Source organism: Nannobrachium achirus (assembly GCF_963921795.1).
Source record: "Nannobrachium achirus genome assembly, chromosome: 5".
Lineage (NCBI taxonomy): Eukaryota > Metazoa > Chordata > Actinopteri > Myctophiformes > Myctophidae > Nannobrachium > Nannobrachium achirus.
In genome coordinates, this window is record NC_137814.1 from 44,708,825 (window position 1) to 44,735,722 (window position 26,898).

The 26,898-nt window shown below is 40.9% G+C and overlaps 1 protein-coding gene and 1 pseudogene across 3 annotated transcripts; both read left to right on the plus strand.

Annotated features, from left to right (window-relative positions):
* The first annotated feature begins 51 nt into the window (after window positions 1-51).
* On the plus strand, window positions 52-17,412 carry sppl2 (signal peptide peptidase-like 2). 2 transcript variants are annotated; one of them, XM_080726972.1, is made up of 15 exons: window positions 52-122; window positions 1,047-1,163; window positions 1,931-2,113; window positions 3,311-3,400; window positions 3,786-3,925; window positions 5,452-5,594; window positions 6,328-6,424; window positions 6,805-6,921; window positions 7,774-7,855; window positions 8,310-8,384; window positions 8,490-8,552; window positions 8,716-8,815; window positions 12,963-13,040; window positions 13,492-13,652; window positions 15,216-17,412. In XM_080726972.1, exons 1-15 carry the CDS (start codon window positions 75-77, stop codon window positions 15,366-15,368), a joined length of 1,647 nt encoding a protein of 548 aa, XP_080583098.1. In that variant the 5' UTR covers window positions 52-74; the 3' UTR covers window positions 15,369-17,412. The 2 variants fall into 2 exon arrangements, with proteins under 2 accessions (XP_080583098.1, XP_080583099.1); XM_080726973.1 differs by having other exon boundaries at window positions 1,931-2,020.
* A 4,676-nt stretch (window positions 17,413-22,088) lies between these two features.
* Window positions 22,089-23,757, plus strand: LOC308285101 (E3 ubiquitin-protein ligase TRIM16-like; annotated as a pseudogene). Its single transcript has one exon. The product of its transcript is annotated as an E3 ubiquitin-protein ligase TRIM16-like (transcript).
* Window positions 23,758-26,898: the final 3,141 nt, after the last annotated feature.

Consider the following 26,898-nt stretch of genomic DNA (forward strand, 5'->3'; position numbering starts at 1 on the left):
CGGAACAGCTGGTGGGCGCACTGTGTAGTGAGCAGTGCGGTTGATGGGGAAACAACAACAAGCTAGTAGGCATCATGAGGGTCCCTTTAACCCTGTTTTGGGCAGCTTTTCTAGTTCAAAAGGTAAGAGCGGGCACACGGTTGCCTTCACAAAGCGAGTTTGTGTTTATGTATGCTGCACTCGGACACGTGGTCGATGAAAACAATGTTTTTTTGTTAGTTTTTTCTTTAATTTTCGGAATGATTAGCTTGCATGCTATGGCCGTGTTAGCTTGCGGAGATCATCGATAGGGCCCCGGGTATGCCGCACAAGCATTAGGTTTCTCTAAAAGCACGATTACTGTGCAGTTGCAACCCGCCATAAAACTCAAAGAAGAAGAAAAAGAAGACGATTACCGTCTGTGCTGATGGTTCAGTGAAACGCTTTAATTTAACAACTCCAGGAACAATGTTCGAGTTGCTTTGTCTTCAGACAACCAGCTAACTTGGCAATCATTATCCTATGAGTTGTTAGTCTTATCAGGTTTATTGCAATAATAAAGTGGATAGTTAGCTACTGGTCATGAACGATAACGTTGCTCTCACACAAGTGCTGCGGTGTGTCAGAATTAACTGTCTTCTTTGCGAAATGAGCCCAAAAAGCTAATTTTGGAGTAGCTTTAAAAGACACACCAGCAACAGCTGCTTTGTCATTATTGTTCCTTTTCCTCAACAACACCTTTACAACTTTGCTATGCGTTTTAGATTCAAGTTGATACTTTTTAACATTACAATGTACAGTCTACAATTGGACACATTTTTGACATTATTATACACACATCTATGACTCTAAACGTGTGCGATTGTGTGATTTCTCTCATTTAATGTTGTATGAATTGAGTACAAAGGGGCCCCTAATTTAAACATGCCATTGAGCTTTCTTGTGGTCTTTATCCTTTTAGTTGACCTCGCATCAGTGAACTGTACTGTACTGTACTGTACCTTTTCCTATGCAAACTTATAATAAAGTATTCAATCAATCAAAACACATTTACATTTTTTTGACAGGTCGTGGGAGAGTATGGCATGGCCCATTTCAGCGACAAGGGAAAAAGTAAAGGAAAGGATTACTGCATATTCTTCAACTCACAATGGGCAGGTCTACCTCAGGACCTCAATAAGGCGGTAAGTGAACAGTTGGCAGCAACCTTTGGGCAAGAATGATTACACATCAGTTATGGTCCTGAAAAATTAATAGACGAGTATCACTTTAGTAATTACCATTTTCCTTATTTTCCTATTTAATAACAGTAGACGCACACATTCATTGCAGAGCAGGTCAGGCAGGAGATATCAATTGAAGTAGAAGAATACCACCACATGTTGTTGATTGGTTATAGTAGTGGTTCTCAACCTGACCCCCCAAAATAATCCCATGATGTTGTTGATTGGTTATAGTAGTGGTTCTCAACCTGACCCCCCAAAAATAATCCCATGATGTGAACTGGGGACCCTCCACCTTGATAAATATTGTGAAAGTAGCAGTTTTACAAGCTCACACAATTTTTGCCTCTTATATTATTTGACATGATATAGTTTGTTGATTACTTATGATGCAGGAAAGATATTATTCCAGGTATTATTAAAAGGGTCTTTAAAGTCCTTAAATTGTCACTTCACTTATCATTGGTTCAACATTACTTTTCATGCTATTGAATTGTACCGTCCAAACTGGTGTTGAAACTCAGAGGTCTTGATCTGGACAACTCTATCAGACTGTGAGAATTGGTAAAACACACTCATCTACAGCACATTAGTTCTTCTGTAGTCCAGGGGTCTTTAACGCTTTTCAGCCCACGCACGGATCCCTTAGCTGAGAGAGAGATGAAGCAGCGACCCTCACTACAAATTGTATATGAATGTTGTCTGTTGTTTTTTAATGCGTTCCGTAGTCACGTCTCCAGATCTACGACCTGACATCATCGGTGCTGTGCTCTCCATCTGAGGTCCCTGAGGGAGGCTTCACCAACAGCATCCCTATGGTGATGAGGGGAAACTGCACCTTCTATGAGAAGGTCCGGTTGGCCCAGATTAATGGTGCCAAAGGTCTTCTCATAGTCAGCAAGGACAGGCTGGTAAGGGGGCATCAATAACCGATCACACCAAACTACATGTACAGAGGGCATGAAAATAACACCCTGCAACCTTTCAAATGCCTGTAAAAATGACAAATGAATTTCCAAACCGCATGTGTCTGAAGTGGGTTGAAGGCTGCAGCATACTCCAAACAAAGTTTGCCTAAGTAGGCATAGGCAATAAGAACAAAACCTCATTCATTGTGGCACTGCCTTTTCAGAACTTTGGTAGTTCTTGCATGTCCAAGATGTTCTAACTGGCCGAACAAAGTTCTGACAGAATATCGTGTGTGATTGGTCAGACACTCATAATTTATGTTGTTTTATTTCCACTATCTAGCAATGTAACTAAAGCAATGTACCACCATGGACTGTTTGGAAGAAACGTTGGTTGCTTATAATCCCTTTCTGTGCGACTACAAATGTGATATACTGTCGCCTCGCTTTTTGTATTGAGCGGAATAACCTTATAAATGTATCGTAAAATGTATCGTAGGCTAACTTGCAGTGCTGTAAACAGAATAAAATTAATGTGTAAATATAAAATATATAAATTAAATCAATGTTTAGCAAATAGTAGTCAGTCAAGAAAAACAACAAAACAATACAATACATTAAACGTTTAATTGATAGTATTGATAGTATCGATTATAACTGCTATCAGTTAACGATAAAATGGTTAATCATTCACATCGATAACATACTCATTACAGTCCTAAAGACTCATTGATGGCCCGCATTGTCCTTGACCTTATTTGGCATGGAGAATGAATATACTATTATACAGTACGTTGTTATATACCAATTACAAAAAGGTACAAATATATTTACAACAAAATGCAATCTTGTTCATTTATCAAATGCTAAATCTTTTATAGATAGTAAACTATTTTACAGTGCTTCCTTAAAGTATTGTGGTGCTTTGCAGAATCATATGCCTCTAAATCAAATAACACGCAGAAGGAAACATTTTACTTTATAGCATACGGTATACAGTATTTTATAATTTCTGACCATCGTTCTGCTTTGCCAATGTTTCCGGACACTTGTTTTGAGCATAGATGTCCTGGGAAGAGTTGTCAACATTCATATATCCCAATAACAATGCCGAAACGTTTTCAACAATAGTTTATTTTGTCCACATTTTGCAGCCCTTGTATCAAATCAATGGCTATTGTTTTATTTTTTTAATTACAGACACCACCTGCAGGAAACAAGACACAGTATGAAGAGATTGACATCCCTGTAGCACTCCTCAGCTACTCTGACATGCTGGACATAAGCAAGGTGACGAGTTGAAGAGATGCAGTCTCTCATAATGCCTGTTAGCAGAACTTTAAAGAATCAATAAATCAAGATAGAATTATTGGATAAATATAATTGTAACTCAAACTGACGTTTCTTTTTTCTTTTAACCATTGTGTTGTATTTTAGTGTAGCCTGAAATGTGTAGTTTAGCTTACCATGTGTTGCAAATAACATGTATCGCTGTCCAACTTTGAATCTATTGAATTATACAGTAATGTATTAATCAATGTAATGGCCAAATCAGCCCATTTACAGGCTAACCAAAGTATACAAGGTGTAGTCTGTATGCTTGATTATGTCACCGCACTCTCAGTGACTATCTCCAACCTGAGCCAGAGCTGTTCTGTTTCCTAACCCCTTGCAGAAGTTCGGGAAAGGAAGAGAGGTTGCCATGTATGCACCCAGTGAGCCTGTGTTGGACTACAACATGGTGATCATCTTTTTAATGGCAGTGGGAACTGTTGCCATAGGAGGCCACTGGGCTGGCAGCAAGGACAACAAGAAGTAAGCTGGGCAATGGGACAGACACCCCTCTGTATGTGGCTGCTCAATGTGTTCTTGGAACGACTTGTACACAGCATCCTCCCTGCATCATGAGTACTTTGGACTGTATTGTTTTGATTTTTTTGTTTACAGTGGCTGGCTGGCAGCATTTATTTGTCGTCACTTAACCCATTTAGAACGGGTACACATTTTGTGTATCATTATTTTATGCTTTAACTATTGAAAAATAGCAGATATACAAGCTCACAGCGCGGCACCGAGTGCCGCGCTGCGAGCTCGTAGATCTGCTATTTTTGAAAAGTCGCGAACATTAGAATTTTGACCCGATTCTATAAGTGTCTTTTGAATCCTTCTAATTCTAGGCCTAAATGGGTTAAGGTCAAACTAGTGACCCATTACTGTTTGGTCCTTGTTCAGTTACATCGATGTCTATAAGATTAACGTCTGGTGAGATCCGTATTTATACATTATATATCTTAAAATAGAAGTTGATAAGAGCAGCCATCCAGATAAATTCAGGCTGTGACAAGTTTCCTCTGCTAGCAGCTCTTTTGGCAGGGTGTCAGACTAGATAGATTACAGGTTGTATTTGAAAAAGGTATTGGGATTGTAAAATTGTGCAACTGATACTGTAAGTATATTTTGTTAACCCACCAATGTGGATAAAGTCAAGTAAAAATGGCCCAGTGATGTCATTACGTGCGCATCCCGCATCAAAAACTCATTCAAGTCGCCCAGGGACTCATTCATGTCATGGTCCTGGGGTCCCGGGGATCCGCCTCCATTGGAGTCCATGTTAAAATAATTTACTTCTTCTACTTAAGTTGCTATATTAGTTTAGATTTAATTCGTTTTTTAATGTATTGTGTAAGATAAACACTGTAAAGATGTATTATCAGTTAAACCTGGAACAGCTAAAAACTATTTTCACTAGTGGTTCTCAAAGTGGGGTCCTGGGTCCTTGAGGGAGTTCCAGGGGGTCCCCAGATAAATGATAGTTAGGAACCAAATAGAACTTTATGGGTCTGTAACTCGGTGAACAAATGGAACCAAATGGACCTGTTCCATTTGTACTCTAGTATTTTAACATTTAATGTAAATTGGGGTCCCAGTGATATAAATATAATTAAATGGGTGTCTGTAGCCTAGTGTATTTAGAAATCCTAGTTCTAAGTTCAAACATTAGCCAAATTGTAAAATAAATATAAGAAATAGGCAAACATTTTGAAAATAGCCGATCTACAAGCTCACAGCGCTCGAAAACATTGTATTGAGGACTCATAAAACTTTTCTGGGACCCATTTGAATGACCACCTGTGGGTCCCGGGACCCATTACATTGAAAACCTAGTAACATCACTGATGGCCTTACGCTTGATGTACTGTACACTCTTTTGAGTAACAAGTTTGGTAAGATAACTGTAACCGTAAGCCACAGGTCCCCTTTGTTCAACATGAAAGACTCCCCAAACAAACCCTTGTCACATGGCCTGTTTTCCTGTCACTTCTCTCGCCACCATCTTGAAGGCGGTACATGAAACACAAGCGGGATGACAGCGCAGAGAAGCAGGAAGAGGAGACGGTGGACGTCACCCCCATCATGATCTGCGTGTTCGTGGTCATGTGCTGCAGCATGCTGGTGCTACTCTACTTTTTCTACGACAGCTTGGGTACACACACACACACACACACACACACACACACACACACAGACACAGACACAGACACAGACACACAGACACACAAAGAGCACACGTCACTCTGCACTCATTTACCATGTTTCATCCTCAAGGATAATGTCACCTAAATCGATTTTGGGGAGGGGGTTTTGTAAAAAGAATTAAATAAATAAATATACATACATACACACATTTCATTTTCATGTTTTCACTTTTGGGTATCTTGAAAAGTGCTATATAAATTGCATGTACTCTTATTGTGTATATATGACAATAACATATACATAAAATACACAATGCATTAAAACTATATAAAATGCATCCCATGACATACTGTAGCAACAGTGCAACAGTGATCAAGGGCTGTGGGGGTTGGAACTATTCAATATTTTCTTATTTAAAATCTCCACTGCAGTTGGCACAAATTATGTCTTGTAACCCTTCTTCTTTGCTTCTTCTTTGCTAGAGGTACTAGCAAAGTGTTGTATGGACGACAAATATAAGGCACCAAATAAGACATTAGACAGACAATAAGAAGTTGAAATGTGAAAGAAATGTGACAAGTTGAAATTATATAGAGTAGAAACAACATCTGTGAGGAATAAAAAAAAACATGCTTTATTCCTTCATCACAGGCAGTGGATGATGTTGATTATGGTGACATGGTGACAACATGCAGCGCCATCCTAACTGTTTCTTTTTCTTTTCTTTTTTCCATCTGTAGCCATCTGGGTAATAGGCATCTTCTGCGTGGCGTCCTCCGTGGGCCTCTACAGCTGCCTCTGGCCTTTTGTCAGGAGAATGCCTTTCTGCAAGTGCAGGTGATGTTCATTTGAGATTATTTAGCAGCAAGCAATTCGTTCTGTCTTTGTTAGACAACACAGTGTTGAGAGACATGGAAGTTGTTGAGTAGAGAGAAGGGGGATTCGGTATATTCGAATAAAGGAAATGTGGGTCTTTTCTGCCATATATCTTGCTTATGGTTTATGATTGGAGGAGGCAATAATATCTAGCAGAATTATCATTTGAGCCATGTGTGTGAAGCTGTAAAATGTGGTATTATTCATGTCATTTGTTTAGAATTATGATTATGTGGTAATGCGAGGCATGACCCGAGTGGCATTTTGTCGCGTGAGATAGAATTAAATAATACAAATATTATTCTCTGGTGGGCTGAATGTTTGCAATCTTCTGACCATAGGATTCCAGAGAATAATCTGCCATACTTACACAAACGGCCTCAGATCCGCATGATGTTGCTCTCTGCCTTCTGCATCGGCGTCAGCGTTACCTGGGTGGTGTTCCGCAACGAGGACCAGTGAGTACACACACACACACACACACACACACACACACACACACACACACACACACACACACACACACACACACACACACACACACACACACACACACACGCTTGGCTTGCACTAAAGACGTAATCTGATTGCCTACCCTCATAATTGGCTTTTTCTTCTGCTTTTAACCACTTAAGCCCTATATACTTCGTCATACCACCAATAGCAAAAATAGCCGACCTACAAGCTCACAACACGCTGCAAAGCTATGCGTTTTGAGCTTGAAGATCTGCTATTTTTTTTACAAATAACGAATTATTTTCTGTAGGCAGGCAGGTTGAAAATGGTCAAGGAGCAGAATGTATGAAATATATATGCATATTATTATTTAGAATCCTGTCATACAATAAAAATACGTTCTACTTTTTGATGTTCCACTGAGGTGTGAAAAGGTCCTCTGCGACCACCCAGAGTGCGAGCATGATGAGTTTTGAATACATGTTGTGAAAAGCATTACTAGGAGTTTGCTTGTTTATGTCTTATTCAATATAAAGCCACGATAGAAGTGAATTATTTGCTTGAAACCCTTTGTGATTATGTGGGCTAATTGTTCAACACATAAATAATCAAGCATGTGTGGACTCACACTGAGACTCGGGGGGGCAGTGAACCAAAGCCCCCCGCATAGACAGCGTCTGTGCCCCTCACGTGTTGATTGCGGGATGTGCGATAGATTACATAATAGTTAATTGCCCCTGTCTGTGTGTGAGTCATGTCTTGTTACTTGATGTCAGGGAGCTTGGTTGGTTCCTGTCAGCAAGCCAGGCTGTCCTGACTAACTGTCTTGTTCCCCCATACGATGTGTCGTCCAGGTGGGCGTGGGTGTTGCAGGACGCCCTGGGGATCGCCTTCTGTCTCTACATGCTCAAAACAATCAGACTGCCTACTTTTAAGGTGGGTTGATGCCATAATGTTCTCTTGCCCTAATGATGTTTGGGTGTGATGATGATGATGATGATTTTATTTTCCCATGTTGACTTGACACCCAACTCCCAATTAGTTATTTTAATGGACTTGCTGTTGTTTTTGTGGCGCTTTCTTGTGTGTTTGTCCTGAATGAAAAATGTGTTGGGTATGTGTTGTTTGTTCCAGGTTTCATTTCTAAGGCGATATACCCTAGCAGTCAAAGGTTTGAGAACACTCAATGTGTGTGAGAAGCTGTGTCCAAACTTTTGACTACTAGGGTATATGTCTTTTAAATAAATTATCACCTTTTGTCTCTCCAGTATGAATAACTTTTTGTTATCTTTTAATTACTGTCTCTGTGGACTTCACCAGAACTGTACCATCGTGCAAATTAACAAAATGTGTTTCTCCCCCACCCTCTCTCCACTCCTTCTCTGTGCAGGCTTGCACTTTACTCTTGGTGGTCCTGTTTGTCTACGACGTATTCTTTGTATTTATTACACCCCTCTTCACAAAGGTATGTTAGGATCGCGCTTTAGTTTTCACTGTAATATGATATAACCGCCCACAGTCCCTGCACTACAAGAAAAGGTCATTTCTGCCCTATTCTTTTTCTCCACAGAGTGGGGAAAGTATAATGGTGGAGGTGGCGGCTGGTCCCTCTGACTCCTCCACACATGAAAAGGTATGCTTGTTTTTAAACCCCCCCTGGGTGGGGTTTGGGGGGCACCACACGCATCATTACTCCTTCCTTAAATGTTGTTTCAATGCAGAGGTTAAGCTGTTGAGTAGACGTAACCAGGCGTAATGAAAGATGTGGTAACACTTAATTGTTGTCTTTGCTCCAGCTCCCTATGGTGCTTAAAGTGCCACGGTTAAACTTCTCTCCTCTCGCACTGTGTGACCGGCCCTTCTCACTCCTGGGCTTTGGGGATGTCTTGGTTCCAGGTAATTAGTTGGGAATGTTGTTGCTGTCGGGCAGAAACTTTGTATCTCCATATTTAATCCTTTTATGTTTTTGATTGACCAACAGTATTTTACGCTTTGTTGTTTATGACAGTGTCACCCCAAAGTAGCGAAAATGGATTTAGAATTTTCTTTTTGAAGACTTTCACCTTAGCCTGAATTTACATTTCGTTTCACTCCATTATTCAGTCTGAAAGCCCTACCATTTACATTCGTTTCTGGGATGGGCGTTGCCAAAGAGGCAGTCTTCTGTGATTGGTTCACCGCCTGACCAATCACAACAGTAGCAAAGCAGATGACGTAGTTGTTATTGGTGTTATGAGGCTGGCTAACCTAACCTGTTGCTACTTGCTAACCAAAGAAACAGGCAGAATAGGAGTGCTACGAACTAGTAATCAAACACAACAAAACATGTCTGTTACTGATGTTTCATAGCGAGATCGATACGATCGCATGTTACAGTGGCGGGTGACGCAATTTTTATGTTTGGGAATGTACGGTGCGGTGCTGGGTTATTTGGAATCACACATGAGTTCTGGGAAAACCTCACCAACGCTGCTCACAAGCCCCGACGTCATGGAGTTGAAGCGACACCTGTTCGGAATTTCAACCGAGAAACCCTCTCCATTGAGAGTCACCAGGCCCCTGAATCGCCTAAACAAATGTTTTAATGGGAGTGGCTAGCGATTCAGGGTCTGGAACCAGGCTACTTTCACCTATAATTATATGCCCAAAATAGGAAGCCAGGTGGTTAAATCTGTCTGGTAATTGAATAAATATTTAACCAATGAAAAGCTTGTGGCTAAATAATAACTACATCGGATCCATTGGAACAAAGGTTCCTTTTTCCATTTCCTGAAAAGTAATGGTTTTTCGGACATACAAGGTTTCTGCCTGACAGCGACGATTTACACTGCAACTGTTTATTTCCTTATCTGTCAGCTTGGACCTTTGGGTAGCTTCACCCATCAGCCGTCAATAGTGCTGCTCAGGTGTTACCATTTTGCCTCCCCTGTAACACCAATGACGAACATCACTCCTTAAGGGCCTCACAGATGAGAGGCCGATGTTGGGTCAGATCAGATCTCGTGCCCGGGGTTTATCGGTGTTCATTTCAAACGACAGCGATCCTCTGTCTTGCGACCGGGCCCGGTATATCCCGCTGTGCCAAGTGAAATATCTCAGACCATTACAAATGAGACCGACGTCTCGCGATTCTAGCCACCCACGATCTCGGGGGGGTGGTGCCATGAGAGACGTGACTAGATGAAGATTCCGCCCCCTCAAGAGGGATAAAATCAAGAGTGTTTTTCTCTCTCTCTCTTCACGTCAGTTTAATTGCCATTTGTTTAATGTTTTGACAATGAGGGTGTTACAGGTGATCCCCAGCTTAATGATGGAGACCAAATGGTAACCAAAAGGACTATTATTTATACTAAAGGGAATCTTTCTCCAAAATAATCAATTAGGCCTACCGCATGCCAGCAAAGTCAACGAGCCAACGACCCAATTAGCGCAGAAGTCCTGCAGCTGCGGTGTTCTGACTCGCTATGCTCCAAAATCCATTTTATTACCTAATTAAATATTAAAACAGCGAAATTAAACAAATATATTCGCTATAGTCTATAACAAAGAGTCTCTCTCTCTCTCTCTCTCTCTCTCTCTCTCTCTGTCTGTGCCATATTTGTAGCTAATAATGCAGTATTGATACTTTTACTTAAGTAAAGAATGGGAGTATACTTTTTCCATCACTGCGCAAATTAGACTACAGAGGCGCACATGGGTATGGTATAACGTACCTTGATTAGGCCTACAGGAGAAAATAATAAAATGTACTTCTTAAAATGAATTCATCATGCTTGTGCTTGTTGCTAAAAAGTAGGTATTGGCAACATGACTAGTGTATCGCATGCATGCCATGTTACCATACCTTAGCATTTGCAGAACTGACGCTGCTGGCAGCCGGAGGAGGAGGAGGACATTATGAGCGAGTGTGCAGGCCTATTCGTGGACTCTTTTTATTCTGACTTTGGTTGGTGTTATTACTGTTATGTTGATATGATTGATCTGAACCAAGCTGGACCCAGTGGATTATGTAGGCTAGTCTACAAGGAAGCACGTTGGCTGTCTCACCCTGTCTGTCTGTCACAGCAATGGATTAATTGGTAGAAGTTGGTGTTACATTCTTCTTTCGTTTATCATCGTCCTTTGCACACAAGTGATAACTGCGCCATCATGACAAAACATTATAAAAACAAAGGTAGGTTGGTAGTCTTCTAGGTAGGCTACTGTGCGCACACTGGCCGCTGCTCACTTTATAGATATTATAATTATATATTCAGTTATGTTTTTGGCAAGCGAGACGCGAGATGTGATGCGCATCCAGCAAGACACGGCTGAGAGTGTCGCATGATCTCCAATATCATTGATTGACCAGTGTCCACTCCTAAAAAGCATCAACCAGCATTTTAACGGCAACCAGCCAGACATTAAACAGACGAGCTTAATCAGCTAATAGCAATTATGAATGTCCAAACCTCGCCGTTGTGGGCGTGCAGTCGCAGAAAAAAAAAAGTTTAACCTCTCGCTTTTTTTTTTTACTGTCCCACCAACATCCAAGCATATAGAATAGGGACAGGCCTAGGTTCCTCAATATCATTTAGCTGGGGACCCCCTGGAACTCCCCAAGGACTGGCGGTCCTCTTTGAGGACCAATGAACAAACTGACAGAACGAGAGGCGCAATGCCTGCAGCCCGCGCGTAAAAGTAAAAAAAAAAAGGAATGCAATGGAATGTCTCTGACTTTGAGTATTACATTAGGCCTATATGAATAAGATATTATATATAGGGTGTCTGTCTGTCAAGTTGCACAAGGTCAATTTAGAGCCCTTATAATACACGGATAGAACAGCACTGCCCTAGCCAAATCTGCGCAGCAAAAAAAAAGACACTGCCTTGTTGCCAAATGACTGCGCAGAAGAAAAAAGAAGAAAGAACGCTATAGGCTATAACGTTTTTGAACAAGTGATTACAACAAGGGAGAGAGTAGGCTAAAGTAAAAAGTAAGTAGGCCTAGGCTAATAATAATAATAAAAGTGTAGGCTGTGACAGAATAGCCTACACTCTGCGCAGCCTAAAAAGGGAGGAGCTGGCTTCATATAATCTGAAGCAATCCCGTGAGCTCATTCAGACGACAATAATTGTAAAGGATTCCTACCCGATGACCCGAAAATATCAAGCTTTTTTGATATTATCGTGAGTGCTCCCGACGAGTCCCGAGGTCATAAAAAAGCTAATTAACATAATCCGATCGTGTCGGGGTACTGTTCAAGCCCAAGACCGATTCCGGGGCCGACCAAACGATTTTCCCGGGGGGTCCTCCCGAAATCTGGTCGGGGATCCTCGGCCCCGGGATCGGCTCAATGTGAACGGGCCCTTAGCAGCAAATCATGTACCAGGCTCTCTATGCTATATGTCCCATCTGCTGCTGTAATGTCATAGAAAGGTGCCACAGTTGGCAGTGTGCTACGTGGTAGCAGTGTGAACGCAACACTTAAACCTCCCACGCTGTGTATTGAAATATTCACACTAGTCCTATCTCAGCACAGCCATGCAGATGAGTACCAGACTTGGTTTGATGGACCTGAGTTAAAGGGATATTTCCGTAAAAAAAAAAACTTGATAATTTTATCGTTTAATCAGGATTTTATGAACACCCTGAACAGGTTTTACTTTGCTTCATTCAATATTTAGATATTTGATGTAAATGCTATCCGTCCTCCTCCAGGAGGAGGGCCCCATACACACCCATTGTAACTTCAAACTTCATTTTAACCATGATAGATTCAATAAAAACACCCATTATCTTTTCTGGTGACTCATACTACCCTCCGAATACGTGAGCAGGCCGTGTTTTTATGATAACTTTATTCATTTATTTATATATATTGTATTTAATGTTTTCAATTTTCCCAAAGAATTATTAAAAATAAATGAAAAAAAGTTATTAAAAAGACACAGCCTGCTCACATATTAGGAGGGTAGGAGTCACCAGAAAAAATAATTGGTTGAGGGTGACATAACCAAATGAAATGAAAACCATTAAACATTTTTCTGGTTTTCCTCCTAGGTCTGTTGGTAGCTTACTGCCATAGATTTGACATTCTCATGCAGGCCTCCAGGATCTACTTTGTAGCCTGCACCATTGGTAGGTACTTGATGTGATACTGCATGAACTACTGCAGTGTCTATCTCTCCCTCTTTCCATTCCTCTGGATCAAAACCACCTTTATCACAACGTTATGTGTTGTTTGTTCTCCTTGTTCACTTGTGTTGCCTAAAGTCTTAACATATATGTTTATATTGATTGTTTTATCATTGAACCAATTAAGTGTTTTTTAAATTTAAATATAAAATATATCCGAAATGTTTTCTTGTATTGAAAAATTGTATGGAAGATAGTCATCATAATAGATAGTTTACTAATAGTTTGGTCGCTGAAAATTGCTATTATCCCGTTATTATAGTTCAACATTTTCAGTTTGAAAAAGGAGATCTAATCGTTAGATAATATCGATAAGCGCCATCAGCCATTGCATATAAATGTTCCCAGGTTTGTTCCTCACCCTGTACATCCTTGTCTGTGTCTTTCCTTCTAGCCTATGGCATCGGCCTGTTGATCACCTTCGTGGCGCTGGCTCTGATGCAGAAGGGACAGCCAGCCCTGCTGTACCTGGTGCCCTGCACTTTGCTCACCAGCCTGGCTGTGGCGCTCTGGCGCAGGGAGTTGCCTCAGTTCTGGACTGGAAGTGGATTTGTGGTGAATACCAGTTTGATATGAGTGACCTACTACCGTGGAAAAACAAAACAAAAACAAAAACCATAAAAAAGTCGACGAAAAACATTTCTAGTGTTTTAAAAAAACATGCTGTAAAGTAGAATTTCAAGTTGAGTAACGCCTTCAGATGATTCCATCCATTCCAACCATCTCTTTCTGTTTTGCTTGACCCTCCCTCACCCAAACCCACACCGCTGTTCTCATCACTGTTTCGCTCTAGTCTGAGGGCTCAGCATTCTGTGGCCCAATCTCAATGTCTGCACTCGGAAGCTTTGGTGCACACTCAGGACTGTCCCCCTGTAAAACGACAGGTTCATGAGGCCTCTCTCACTGAATGTTTGCACTTTATATAAGCCTATATTGCTGCAGGCTTTGCTTGAGGCAATAGCCCACAATTCACAGTGTTCTGGTGTTGAAACCGAGGGATGACCCATCAATCAATAATAATAATGGAAGCAGCTGGCACTGTGTAGTTGTTTGTTCTATGGCTGGCATGAAAATAATTTCCAATTGATTCGATCCAACATTACAATTTTACTTATAAACTGAAATAACAACATATGGTAATTACATTATGTATCGAACATGAGCCTCACTTTATCAATATGGTTGATAGCAACAACTGACGTCAAGGTAATGTGAAGTCGCAAATTGCTGTACTTCTCTTCATCTCTTCATATTCCATTTTGAGCCTTTGAATCCTCTTGCACAAATGTTTTTATGCTAAACAGAAACACACAGGTGAAATGAATTGAAGTCTGTAAGGATTCAGTGCTCAGGTCTTAAGGTGGACATTGAGATTTGCCCTGTGGTCACTGCAGGTATCCTATCTGGGCTTCCTTTTTGCCTCTACCTTCTGCTCTACCACAATAAGGTCCCTTTGTAATTGTACTTTTTAAATGTACATTTATTTTTTCAAAGAATAGGCCATTACTTTCATTTTCTTTTGTACACACATCAACACTGACTGACTAGTATAGTCCTTGTGAATATTCGATTAATTGGGAAAATCCCAGTTGGGCGGTGTCCCAGTTGGGCGAAAGGACTGTAATTATTGTCCACGACATTGCAAGCGGTGCGAAGGCCAGCGGACCTTGGTCCTGCTCTTCGCGAGTGCCCGCGAAGAGCGGGCCGGCCGCGCGAGTTACGAAGCCGTGGTGAATGCAATTGTTATATTTATAAGCGCACGATAAACGCATGAATGGGATGAAGATCGCTTGCTTTACAGTCTGTTCGCCCAACTGGGACACCGCCCAACTGGGACTAGCCCGATTAATTAAGCATTGATAGCATATCTGTGTTTATTTTTTTGGAGGGACTCAACATAACTGGGATTTTCTTTGTAATGCTTAATTTGTAATTTTGTATTATCTCTAAGAGTAATACCCTCTGACAGGCAACATGTTGATTTATGAAATCTAGACCTAAGAATAACTAAAAGAAAAGTTCCACTTAGTCCTGTATTTATGTCCTTTTTTGTTCTCAGTTGTCATTCTCTTGGACTTCGGTTATCTCAGCTCAATTATCAATTTTTGTCCCTTGCAGCCTCCGCCCATAGTGCTCGCACCAATCAACTGTACAAAAACTCCAACCCCGCCCGCGGAGGACCCCCAGGCCCCCTCCCAGAGCGAGGGCCCTCCCCCATACTCACCTCAGGAAACACCCCCTGCTGAAAAAGAGGAAAACAAAGCTGAATAGAAAGGACTTTTAGTCATGGCATTTTCTAATTCATTTCATGTTTTATTTGTATTATTTTTTCTACGTCAATCCAACTTGTAATGGTTCGTGACGGACTTCTTAAGTACAGACATTTCAGTCTTGCACTTGGTGCAAAAAGAAAAGCAGAGGAGACATCCACATTCAAGGAATTGGATGGTCTCGGAGATGTTCTGAGAGACATAATTTCTATGGAATCAATGAGCACAACAAATACGCACAGCAGCCCCCTGATACTTTCATATACACACACACACCATGTACTACCTGAAAAGGGAATAAAAAAGAAAGTCTCACTCTTAAGGCTTTATTAGACTTTGCCACATCTGCGTAACATCAAGAGTCCTCGGACAGCATTTGCGTGCATAGTTCTGTTCCATAATATTTCAGTTTCCGCAGATACGCACTGCAAAAGTGCACTGCACTTCAGTGGTAGCGTAGTCTCTCCAATAGCCTGCCCACACTTCTATTCTGACATTGACAGCAATTTCTGCCCAAGAATTGAATCACATTGGCTTTTAAACAAGTGAGAAAGATGAGGGTAGAGACCGGATTGCCTTGTTTCTGTTCATAGCTCTGAGAGACATACAGATGTTTGCACCGACATGAAGTGGTGAACGATTAGAATTTGACCTGTACTGGTTTTACTTTTGTAAAAAGCACAACACCCAACAAACATGTTACCATGAAAGAACAATGTCTCCGAAATTATGGAAGAAGTTAGTTTTGACTCTTTTCTGTTATCAGCCACAGCAGTGCTATGTCACACAGGGACGACAGCTTAATGAACCACTTAACCTTATGTTCTGTTGAGCGGAGTCCCTCAGGGCTCTAATAGTGGCTCCGTTTTTGCTCTACATTCTCAACGCGTTGCAATGCAACACATGAGCTTGTAGATCTATTTTCTGCAAAGGTTTTCCCAAGAATACAGACAATTGGGTTTAAGTGGTTAAAGAGTTTCACACTTTTTATGTGGTGCTCTCATGGTTATTTGACTGAGCCAAAGGTATCAGATGTTTTTGTTATTTTTGTTTTATTTTTATTAAGAGTGTTTGTATGCATTTTTCTTTGCAACATACATTATCTTACCTTTGGATTTCTTTACTTTTGTTTCTTATTTTGCATGCTATGATTTGGGGATTTGAGCCTTTAGAATAGTGTATTCTATAGTGGATACTGTTGTATGGTAATGGTGGAGCACCAGCTATTTTGTGTTTTCCGGTATACTTTCATTTATGCATAATATTGTCTTAAGACATGTTTTTGGCCTTACTGTGCCGATGGGTTGGAGAGAATGTGTCTGTCTGAAAAATTACTTAATGAAACACTAGTACTGTACTCCAGACAACATTGTGCAGCTTCACTCATGAGCCGATGAGTGATTGATTGTTGTTTGATATATCTCTCAGCCAACAGAGTAATTACTTTATATTCAGCGTTTGCACAACATTTTGGACGGGGCTTATATTAAGACTTATGTTTGTTTATACTTGTCATATATGTATGTACCCATACGATTTTGGGGGGAAAATATTGATGGTATCAATAGTATTTTTTTCTCTTCACACTTTGGCTTTGTCATTGTCCATTGTTTTATCAAAGATCATATCCAACACGGCGCAATAGAAATATCATGCTCTGTACTGTAGCTAAACAGAAGTTGTTTCTCATTCTCATTGTTATAATGCCTAAAAAAATACCTGCTTATGGTCAAAGGTGAAAGTAACGTAATGTTTGGAGGTGAACAAAGTTGTGTCTGGGGAGATGCCTAATTTATAGTTGAATGCGTGCCAGTGTTGCACACTGAAAGTAGCCGTTCCCCGTTCTACAATACAAGCTCACAACGCGTTGCAGCGGGACATGTTGTGAGCTTTAAATCAGCTATTTTCAGTGCAAGAAACCACACGCATCCCAGTATAAATCAGGCATGAGTGCCCTTGCTTATTCAGGACTATGTGATTATTCATCATTTAAGTTTCATGTCACCAAGTGGTTTTTAATTCCTCAGTTGAGGACAACATAATAAAGAAACAATGTATTTGATATTGTTTTGTCTATACTGTGTTTAACACAAAATGGAGGAAGAATATTTTAAACACCTTAGTTTCGCCTACAATAGTAGCTAGTCCAGGGTCATCAAGGCGTATTTAGGTGAGGCAAACATGCAGTTCATCATCCAATATATTGTTTGTTTTTCTCAATTGGACGGATTACATTTTTTGAAACTAACATTCTCTTAATGGACCACTTCACCCATGTGTGACCTATTTTCTAATTATAAGATGGTACCATTTCTGTCTACTCTGTCTTTCTCAGAGGAGTTTGTCTCAGACTGATGGCAGTTACATGCTTATATATAATATTTAGAAAACATTGATTGTTTACAATAAACTGTACTATAGTATGTGATTATTATGTAATCATTATCCTACTAAAATAGGGAGAAAAAACAGTATCATGTCGAATTAAGTCAGCATGTACAGTTAAAATACACTATGTCATGGCAGTTTTGACTTTCCAATAATTTCTAAAATTCGTATTTTTCTGAGATAGGTTGATTAGCAAATACTTCTTTGTCACACCAAAAACAAAATCACCAAGTTTCTATTATTTTCATGAATTTATTATGGGGTTTCTGAAAATGTGTCAGTGGTCACCAGCAGGGCCCAGCAGAGGACACAGAAACTGATCGGTTCCAGTTCCCCTGGCCCTGACCTCGGCCATCTAGTCTGTCTACAATGTGTCCATCGCTGTCTGGTTCACTGCCTCAACGAGTGTGAGCTTGTAGATCTGCTATTTTCACTAGTTTGGGTCCCGGGCAAAGGGTTTTGGATCCACTGCATAGTGTTTGTGCAACCTGAACCTACTCTGCAGTGCTGCAGCAGGACTGGGATAGTGGGCAAGAATGGACGATGGTGCCATCTGGAGGGCAGGGAAAAATATTGTTCATCTGTTGACAGACTTTTTTTCTTGTTTTTTAGCAGCTCTTTGTCCTTTGAATACTGTATCTTTGTATCTATGTATGTCCCTAGACAAAGAGTAAAGTGGTAGCCTACTCCACTATAGTATGAAGACTGAACAGGCAGCAGTGTTCATGACCACTGTAGGGGAAGAACAGTTTGTGAATTAATCGGTTTTGCTGCAGTGAGAACTAAAATCAACAATTTAACAACCACAGCCTACTATGAAAGACACACAAAACCTTTTTTTTTCTTTTTTTTTTTTGTGCAAACATTTTGCAAGATTGGGGGTGGGCGGGGCAGGTGTATCAGGACACCCATGGCCATGTAGGCCTAGCTATATCAGGAAATGAATAGTTTGGTTGGTTTCGGTTTCATTTTTCTGCTGTTTGCTGTCAGCTGACTCCTGACTGCAGTAATTGTGGGCTCGCCTGGAAGGCGAGCACACATATGTTATCTTCATTATTTATCTATCAGTCAGTCAGTATCTCCTCAAAACTTTGGCGCGATTCATCTCCTACATGCTTACACCTTTCAACACCATTCAAATGGTTATGTGTTCAGCTTACTGAGGACACGTGTGCTTGTATTTTTCATTTTGAAATGTTTTGTAGTTTTAGAGAAATTTAACCTAGAAAAGAAGAAAGTTTTAGGATCCTGATTGGTTGTGATATGTCCCTGGCAACCAGCGGCAACCAGTGGAATGGCGGACTGTCCCTTCAGGCTATAGAATTTAAGGATTTTACGGTAGGTCCCAGTGGCCTGAGGGGACAGTCAGCCATTGTGTTGGTTGTTGTTGGTTGTCAGGGAGATCAGTTGACAGGCTTTTCAATAAGGTACAGTCAGGTACAGTAGAGTACATACAAGTACAGTACAGTAAGGTACAGTAAGGTAGTCAGGTACAGTAGAGTACAGTACAGTACAGTAAGGTATAGTAAGGTACAGTAGAGTACATTAAAGTACAGTACAGTAAGGTACAGTAGAGTACATTAAAGTACAGTACAGTAAGGTATAGTAAGGTACAGTAGAGTACATTAAAGTACAGTACAGTAAGGTACAGCAGAGTACAGTAAAGTACAGTACAGTAAGGTACAGTAAAGTACAGTACAGTAAGGTACAGTAAAGTACAGTACAGTAAGGTACAGTAGTGTACAGTAAAGTACAGTAAAGTGCAGTAGAGTACAGTACAGTAAGGTACAGTACAGTAAGGTACAGTAGTGTACAGTCAAGTACAGTACAGTAAGGTACAGTAGAGTACAGCGAAGTACAGTACAGTAAGGTACAGTAAGGTACAGTACTGTACTGTACAGCACAGTAAGGTACAGTACAGTAAGGTACAGTACAGTAAGGTAAAGTACGGTAAGGTAGGGTACAGTACAGCACAGTAAGGTACAGTACAGCACAGCACAGTAAGGTACAGTACAGTAAGGTACAGTAAGGTACAGTAAGGTACAGTACAGTAAGGTACAGTACAGTAAGGTACGGTACAGTACGGTACAGTACAGTACAGTACAGTACAGTACAGTACAGTACAGTACAGTACAGTACATACATACACAGGGTATAGCTGCTCAGATTCACCGCTCCACTTCAAACAGGCCGGACTGGGCCCGTCAGTAAAATGAAAGAGAGCATTGCCTGGGACCTTGACACCTTTTACTATTATTTTTTGGGTGGAAGCGAGCCCACACTGTTTCGAAGGAACAGTATTTCTAGTTCATTTACAGTACCGTTTGCTGTTGTGGTTAACCTCTATTTTGACTTTTTGGAGGTGAAAATATTACTTACCATTGGTGGCAATTGTAAACAGAACGGTAGGTTTTTCAAACAGTTCTCTCATTATTTGTATAGGCCCAGTGCTGGTAGGCCTAATCATGTTTATTTGTTAAAATGACACAGCTTTAAGACACAGCATAGCACCCAAGAGTACCTAATAATGGAGGGGGCGCTCGCTTGTAAGTTTTTGCTTTAATTTAGCTACAAGTTAAGAGCATTGATTGGGTTAGACAGATTTTGAGAGATTAGGCCTGGCTCACACTTGGCAATCCAATTAATTCTAAAGTGTTTGATAGACACAGTAGGGTTCAGGCAGGGCTATGTGCAGGGCAGGCCTGTCAAACTGTTCTTCACTCATCTCAACAAGCCATTTCTTTATATGAGGGGGGAGGGGGGCATGAGGAATTGTCATTCTGAAACATTTTGTTTGCCACACAATTGGAAGCACAGTTGTAGCTTTGCTTTGCCAGTCACTTGGAAAGGTCCGTAGGCCTATAGAAAGGGTTTCCACTGAACTTTGGTAGGCCTATATCATACTGTTGGCCACAGAGTCACAGCCATGACAGTAATGGTACAAAAGTTGATTGATTTAGGTTTTGGCCAAGCATTTTAAATTTAGTGCATCACTATTTGTGAATTTCCATTCTGCTATATTTTCCATATAATTATTGGTAATGGAGTTTTATATTATTGTACAACATGTAAGTACATTCATGCTGGGGAACATAGCTAAGAACATATAGGCACAAATCTGAGCTATCCGTGTGCAAAAGTTGGAGTCTTTATATAGAACCAACCGTGTGCTGTGAGACCCCTGACATGCTGACTCGGGACCCCATGGGTCTCGGTGTCAATTAGTAGTAGGGAATAGTAAATACTCTGTCTGACAGATGCCAGTGAGCCAACATGCACAATAGCACCACTGAGTGTCAGGGAGAAAGCGTTACAGCATGTCACATTAAATATACATTTAACTAAATAAATATTTAATCCATGACACCCTACTTGCATTTATCTCCCAAGCAAATCTGCTACTTTTGAATTTGAATCCTGAAAACTAGCCGTTTTGGACATATGAGGTAGCCATGATGCTGAATCCATTGCAGGCATTTGTTTTGCACAAAAAACATTCCGTGGGCTAGAAATAGCCTCAGAAAACAATACACGTATGGGTGAGTATTCATGTTAGTCGGAGGCCTTAGGGTTTTTTTTCTCGTGCTAATCAGTCTAAAAGTGCAAAATTTTGCACAGATGTAGCTCAGGGCATGCTCTAATGATTTAGCTAGGTCGGCGACCTTCGGGGTCACCACAACACCCACAAAACTCTGAAAAGTGATGACTCATCACTTTTCATCACTAAAGTCGATGGGAGCCCAACTTGATTTGGCCGCTGTGGCGACCCCGAATGTCGCAGACTCGGGCGCCCTAGCTAAATCATTAGAGCAAGCCCTGAGCTACATCTGTGCAAAACTTTGCACTTTTAGACTGATTAGCACGAGAAAAAAAACCCTAAGGCCTCCGACTAACATGAATACTCACCCATACGTGTATTGTTTTCTGAGGCTATTTCTAGCCCACGGAATGTTTTTTGTGCAAAACAAATGCCTGCAATGGATTCAGCATCATGACAAACCCCTAGTTAGACCCCTCAGATCCTCTTTAAATACCCCAAAAAATAATATTCTTCTGGGTATTTTCCTCCTGTATAGAAAGTCAATGGGAGCCCATGTTTCAGGCATTAAGGGGTTAATAATAAAAAATGCTCAATGGATATCACTGGTCATCCTCTTGAATCCTTAAGAGGTGACCCCAAGCTACAAGAATCAGTTGAGAAAAAAACTTTTACAGGCGAATCCACGTTCACCCCCATTTTTCCCGGACTAATTTATGTCAAGTTGTGTCCATTATTTGTTGCTCTATCTTTATCTCTGTCTCTGTATCTCTGTCAGACAGTGTGTGCTGTAAAATGGCTCAGCAAGGAATACAGCTGGACCAGGACGAGTTCTGCTGTTCTATCTGTCTGAATCTTCTGAATGCTCCAGTGACTATTCCGTGTGGACACAGCTACTGTATGGGCTGTATTAAAGGCTACTCGGATGAGGAGGACCAGAAGGGACTTCACAGCTGTCCACAGTGCAGGGAAACCTTTAACCCAAGACCTGTTCTGAAGAAAAGCAACATGTTGGCTGAGGTGGTGGAGAGATTGAGGAAGACAGGACTCCAAGATGTTCCCCCTGATCACTGCCATGCTGGACCTAGAGATGTGGCCTGTGACTTCTGCACTGGGAGAAACATGAAAGCTGTGAAGACTTGTCTTCAGTGTCTGGCCTCTTACTGTGACATCCACCTCCAGCCTCACTATCAATATCCTGCCTTAAAGAAACACAAGCTTGTCAAGGTCTCTACCAGATTTCAGGAGGAGAACATCTGCCCTCGTCACGACGAGGTGAGAAAGGTTTTCTGCCGCACTGATCAGCAGTGTATCTGTTATCTGTGCTGCATGGAAGAACACAAAGGTCACGATATGATCTCAGCCGCAGCAGAAAGGAAAGAAAGACAGAAAGACCTTGATGGGTATCAGCAGAACATCCAGCAGAGAATCCAGGAAACAGAGAAAGTTGTGAAGGTGCTTCACCAGGAGGTGGAGTCTATCAATCTATCTGCTGATAGAGCAGTGAAGGACAGCGACACCATCTTTACAGAGCTCATCACTTCCATGGAGATAAAACAAGAGGAGGTGAGGGAGAATATCAGAGACCAGCAGAAATGTGAAGTGAGTCGTGCTGAAGAACTGAAGAAGCGTGTGGAGCAGGAGGTCACTGAACTGAGGAGGAGACAGGCTGAGCTGGAGCAGCTCTCACACACGGAGGACCACGTCCATTTTCTACAAAATTACACGTCGTTCTCTAAGATCAGTGACTCTGAACACATAGTAAGCGGCAATGTCCGTCCTCTGGGATACTTTGAAGATGTGACTGTGGCTGTGTCAAACATGAGGAACGTACTTGAAAAGGACGCGAAAAACATCTCAGAGCTGGTGAATAGAGTCGACACTTTACTGTCAACACCACCAGAGCCCAAGACCCGAGCGGAGTTCTTAAGATACTTTTATCAAATCACACTAGATCCAAACACGGCACATCAATGCCTGTCTCTGTCGAAAGGGAACAGAAAAGTAACACTAATGGACAAACAACAATCATACCCTCATCACCCACAGAGGTTCATTGAAAGGCGTCAGATTCTGAGCAGAGGGTCTGGCTGGACGCTATTACTGGGAGGCAGAGTGGAGTGGAGACTATGTTGCTATAACACTCTCGTATAAAGATATCAGCAGGACGGGATCCTGTAAGGAAAGTGGATTTGGATTGAATGACAAATCTTGGTCCTTAAGCTGTTCAAAAGGAGCTTGTTTTTTCAAACACAGAGATATTGAAACTAAAATACCAGGTCCTGTGTCATCCAAAGTAGGAGTGTACCTGGATCACACTGCAGGTACTCTGTCCTTCTACAGCATCTCTGACACCATGACTCTCCTCCTCAGAGTCCAGACCACATTCACCCAGATCCTCTATCCTGGATTTGGGTTTGATGGTTGTAATGGAGGCACTGCCGAGTTGTGTAACCTCAAGTAGATCAGACTTTGGATTTGCCTCTCATGACTCCTCCAAAAGTATATTTTTTTCTCTCCCCTCCAAGGTCTGCTTTCTACCCTCCAAAAACAAAACGGTTCATGTTGATGTAAATAAGTTGTTTGTTTGAGGAACTGTTCATTTGACACTCAGTGTTGGTCCTGAGCTCTTTGTTTAAAACATACAAATCTATTTTGAGTTTAAATTACCTAAAATAAATAACGACAAACATAATGACTTGTTTTTATTCTGTTCGTTGATTGAGTAGATAACTAGATATTGTATTATTTGAATGTCAGTTTGGCTATCAGTCAGTGTATTTCCTTTCTCATGTAATCATACATTTGATTTCTAAGTTGATGTTTTTTTTTTGCATTGATTTGTTTCAGTTATTAAAGTTGCATTTTGTGGTTCTTTGAAATTATACACATTGTGATCCATTTATTTTTGTGCAAACAAAGATGTTTGTTTCTATTCTTTGAACTGTACTAGGCAATGGAAATATTTGCACTTTCAGAATAAGACTAAGAGCAGGTGTGTGGGATGAACTCAATGGTAGAAAAACATGCAAAATCCCTTAGCTGCTATTGCAAAGCATTAGATTTAGTACGAAAAATCCTGAAGAACAATTGGTATCAATTACAGTGATTCAATCCTTTTCATTTAAAGTTAAATTACTTTTTACAACAATTAAAGATCACTGCATATGTACAGTACATTGTAATTTTAGTGCAGTTAGCCCAGACTGAACTCTCGCAGTAGATCTGACATACTGCCCAGAACAACATAATAAAAACATACATTTTACAAGGAAAGTGGGGAAGAATCCACTAAATAAAAAAAAGATTAACCTGATGACATAAATTATAATAAATTATAATATTGATTAGGGCTGCGACTAGCGATTATTTTCTTAGTGATTATTGTATCAGGGGTGGGGGTGTTTAATCAATATTTTATTAAATGATCAAAAACAATGTAATAAAATCTATTAGCTCAATTACAATGAAATTGTGTTTTCTTGGATTAATTAATTGGAATAAGATCATGTTTCTTACATGCACACAAACCTTTCTACAATATTCTTTACATGCACCCTGAATATAAATGACTGAAAGAGTGAGTGGAATCACCTCATCCCTGTTCAATTAATTACAATGATTCAAGCCATTTCAGTTAAAGAGAGAGAGTGTGTGTGTGTGTGTAATTTAGACATCAAGCAGTGTGATGTCATACTGATGTCAGCAGCTATGTCTCTATGGAGTTATATGTTGTTCGTGTCCAAATATGGGGCTTGTGAGGTCAGACTTAGTGAGATTTGTGGGTTATCTCCATATATGGAGGGAGAACCAGCTTATGAGCCGATGAGTTGTGTCAGAGTCGAGATCCTGCTTGCATCTAATCTGTCGGTAGATAATGCCGGTCTTATATAAGGGTCATTTGTGTACGGTGTGATGTCATACTGATGTCAGCAGTGTGATGTCATACTGATGTCAGCAGCTATGTCTCTATATATGGAGTTATATGTTGTTCGTGTCCAAATATGGGGCTTGTGAGGTCAGACTTAGTGAGATTCGTCGGTTTATGGAGATTCAACCTTCAACGATTTTGACATCTTGTTACTAATCTGTAGGTAGATAATGCCGGTCTTATATAAGGGTCATTTGTGTACGGTGTGATGTCATACTGATGTCAGCAGTGTGACAATTCTGTGTATAGTGGGGTACTGATGACCTGTCTTTGTGATATGTTTGTGTTGTTATATGGTTATGTGTTGTTTCCTGTTTGAACATACTGTGAAGACAAATTTCCCTTCGGGAACAATAATGTCTACACTCATGTAATCAACATGAATCTGTCCCATATAGCGCCACCATCAACACATTTTTGGACACTGCTCCTACAGATTTTGCCCTAAAATCACGCAAATCGGTACACAGTGGCCCTCATTTATCAATGGAGTGTAAAAAATGGTCTATTTTTTTCACCAAATTTTGCGTAGGGCAACGTTTGCGTGGCATTTACGAACACGTCCTAAACAGACACACCTGGCGTACATTTGATCCCAGCGTTGATAAATGCGCAGGCTGAAATTTAAATAACACGCCCTTAATTATTCTCGAAACGCCCCGATTTTACGACTAGAACAACCCGAATACGACCTAACAACGAAAGGAAAGCCAATAGAAGAGTTTGCTCCAAGAGGGCGATAGCAAGAGAGTGCAAAAGACCCGTACTTCCCGTTTCTGTATGACGTAGGGGGGACGCCTTTTTAGGAGGCAGAAGCAGGTTGGAGTCTATTCATTTCCAATGAGAGAGCTAACGTGAACACAGAGCAAAATAATAGTTCAGAATCTATAGTCACTGAACTAAATATTGGACCAGATCATCACAAGCCACATAATATTAACACAATTGTCATACTAAAGTGGCTTTTTTCAGCGACACAACAACTGAGAAAATCAGCTTTATTATTGCTCTTTTAGCTGTCCCACAGTGTCCCAGCAACACACTCTCACGGGATCTATAGCACCAGTAAACAGGACGTGCGCGAGATTTGCCGTCAGAGCCGGCGCCCACTTAGGAGTCAATTTGTAGGATTTGTGTACCATGTCGCACTCTAGTGGATCAATGAGGATGAGCCATCTTCATTAATTAAATATCTTTGGTTTGCTCCACGCTTCAAGTTCACTCCGCGTCCCACACAGACCACGCACACATGCAGGCAATGCTTAACTGCTTAAAATGCTGCTGGGCTTGGTGGTGTGTGCGTGCGTGCGTTAAGTTAACGCACGCACGCACACACCACCAAGCCCAGCAGCATTTTGGTTCACTGTGGAACCATTATTACCATTTATTTTGTATAGTTAAGTTGCAGCCTACATGAGTGACACCACACCAGTCATTGTCACGAATGGAATATATTAATTTAACCCAATATCGGCGACGGCACAGTGCGCGTTTGAGTGGTTACAAAAAAAAGAAAAAGAAAGCAAAATCATGTATTTCCGAAACCACGGAATGCCGTGCATGCGATGTTACTGAGAGATACTGACAAGGAGGCAGTTATAATCTGAAGGTTTGAAGCGTCGGGTGGGTTTTATCCTTAATACATAACTCCATATAGGACACACTTGTATCGGC

Coding starts and splice junctions, on each gene's coding strand:
- sppl2 (XM_080726972.1), top strand. CDS start 75: ATGAGGGTCCCTTTAACCCTGTTTTGGGCAGCTTTTCTAGTTCAAAAG. Junction 5,595..6,327: donor CTTTTTCTACGACAGCTTGG/GTACACACACAC, acceptor TTCCATCTGTAG/CCATCTGGGTAATAGGCATC. Junction 8,553..8,715: donor ACTCCTCCACACATGAAAAG/GTATGCTTGTTT, acceptor TCTTTGCTCCAG/CTCCCTATGGTGCTTAAAGT.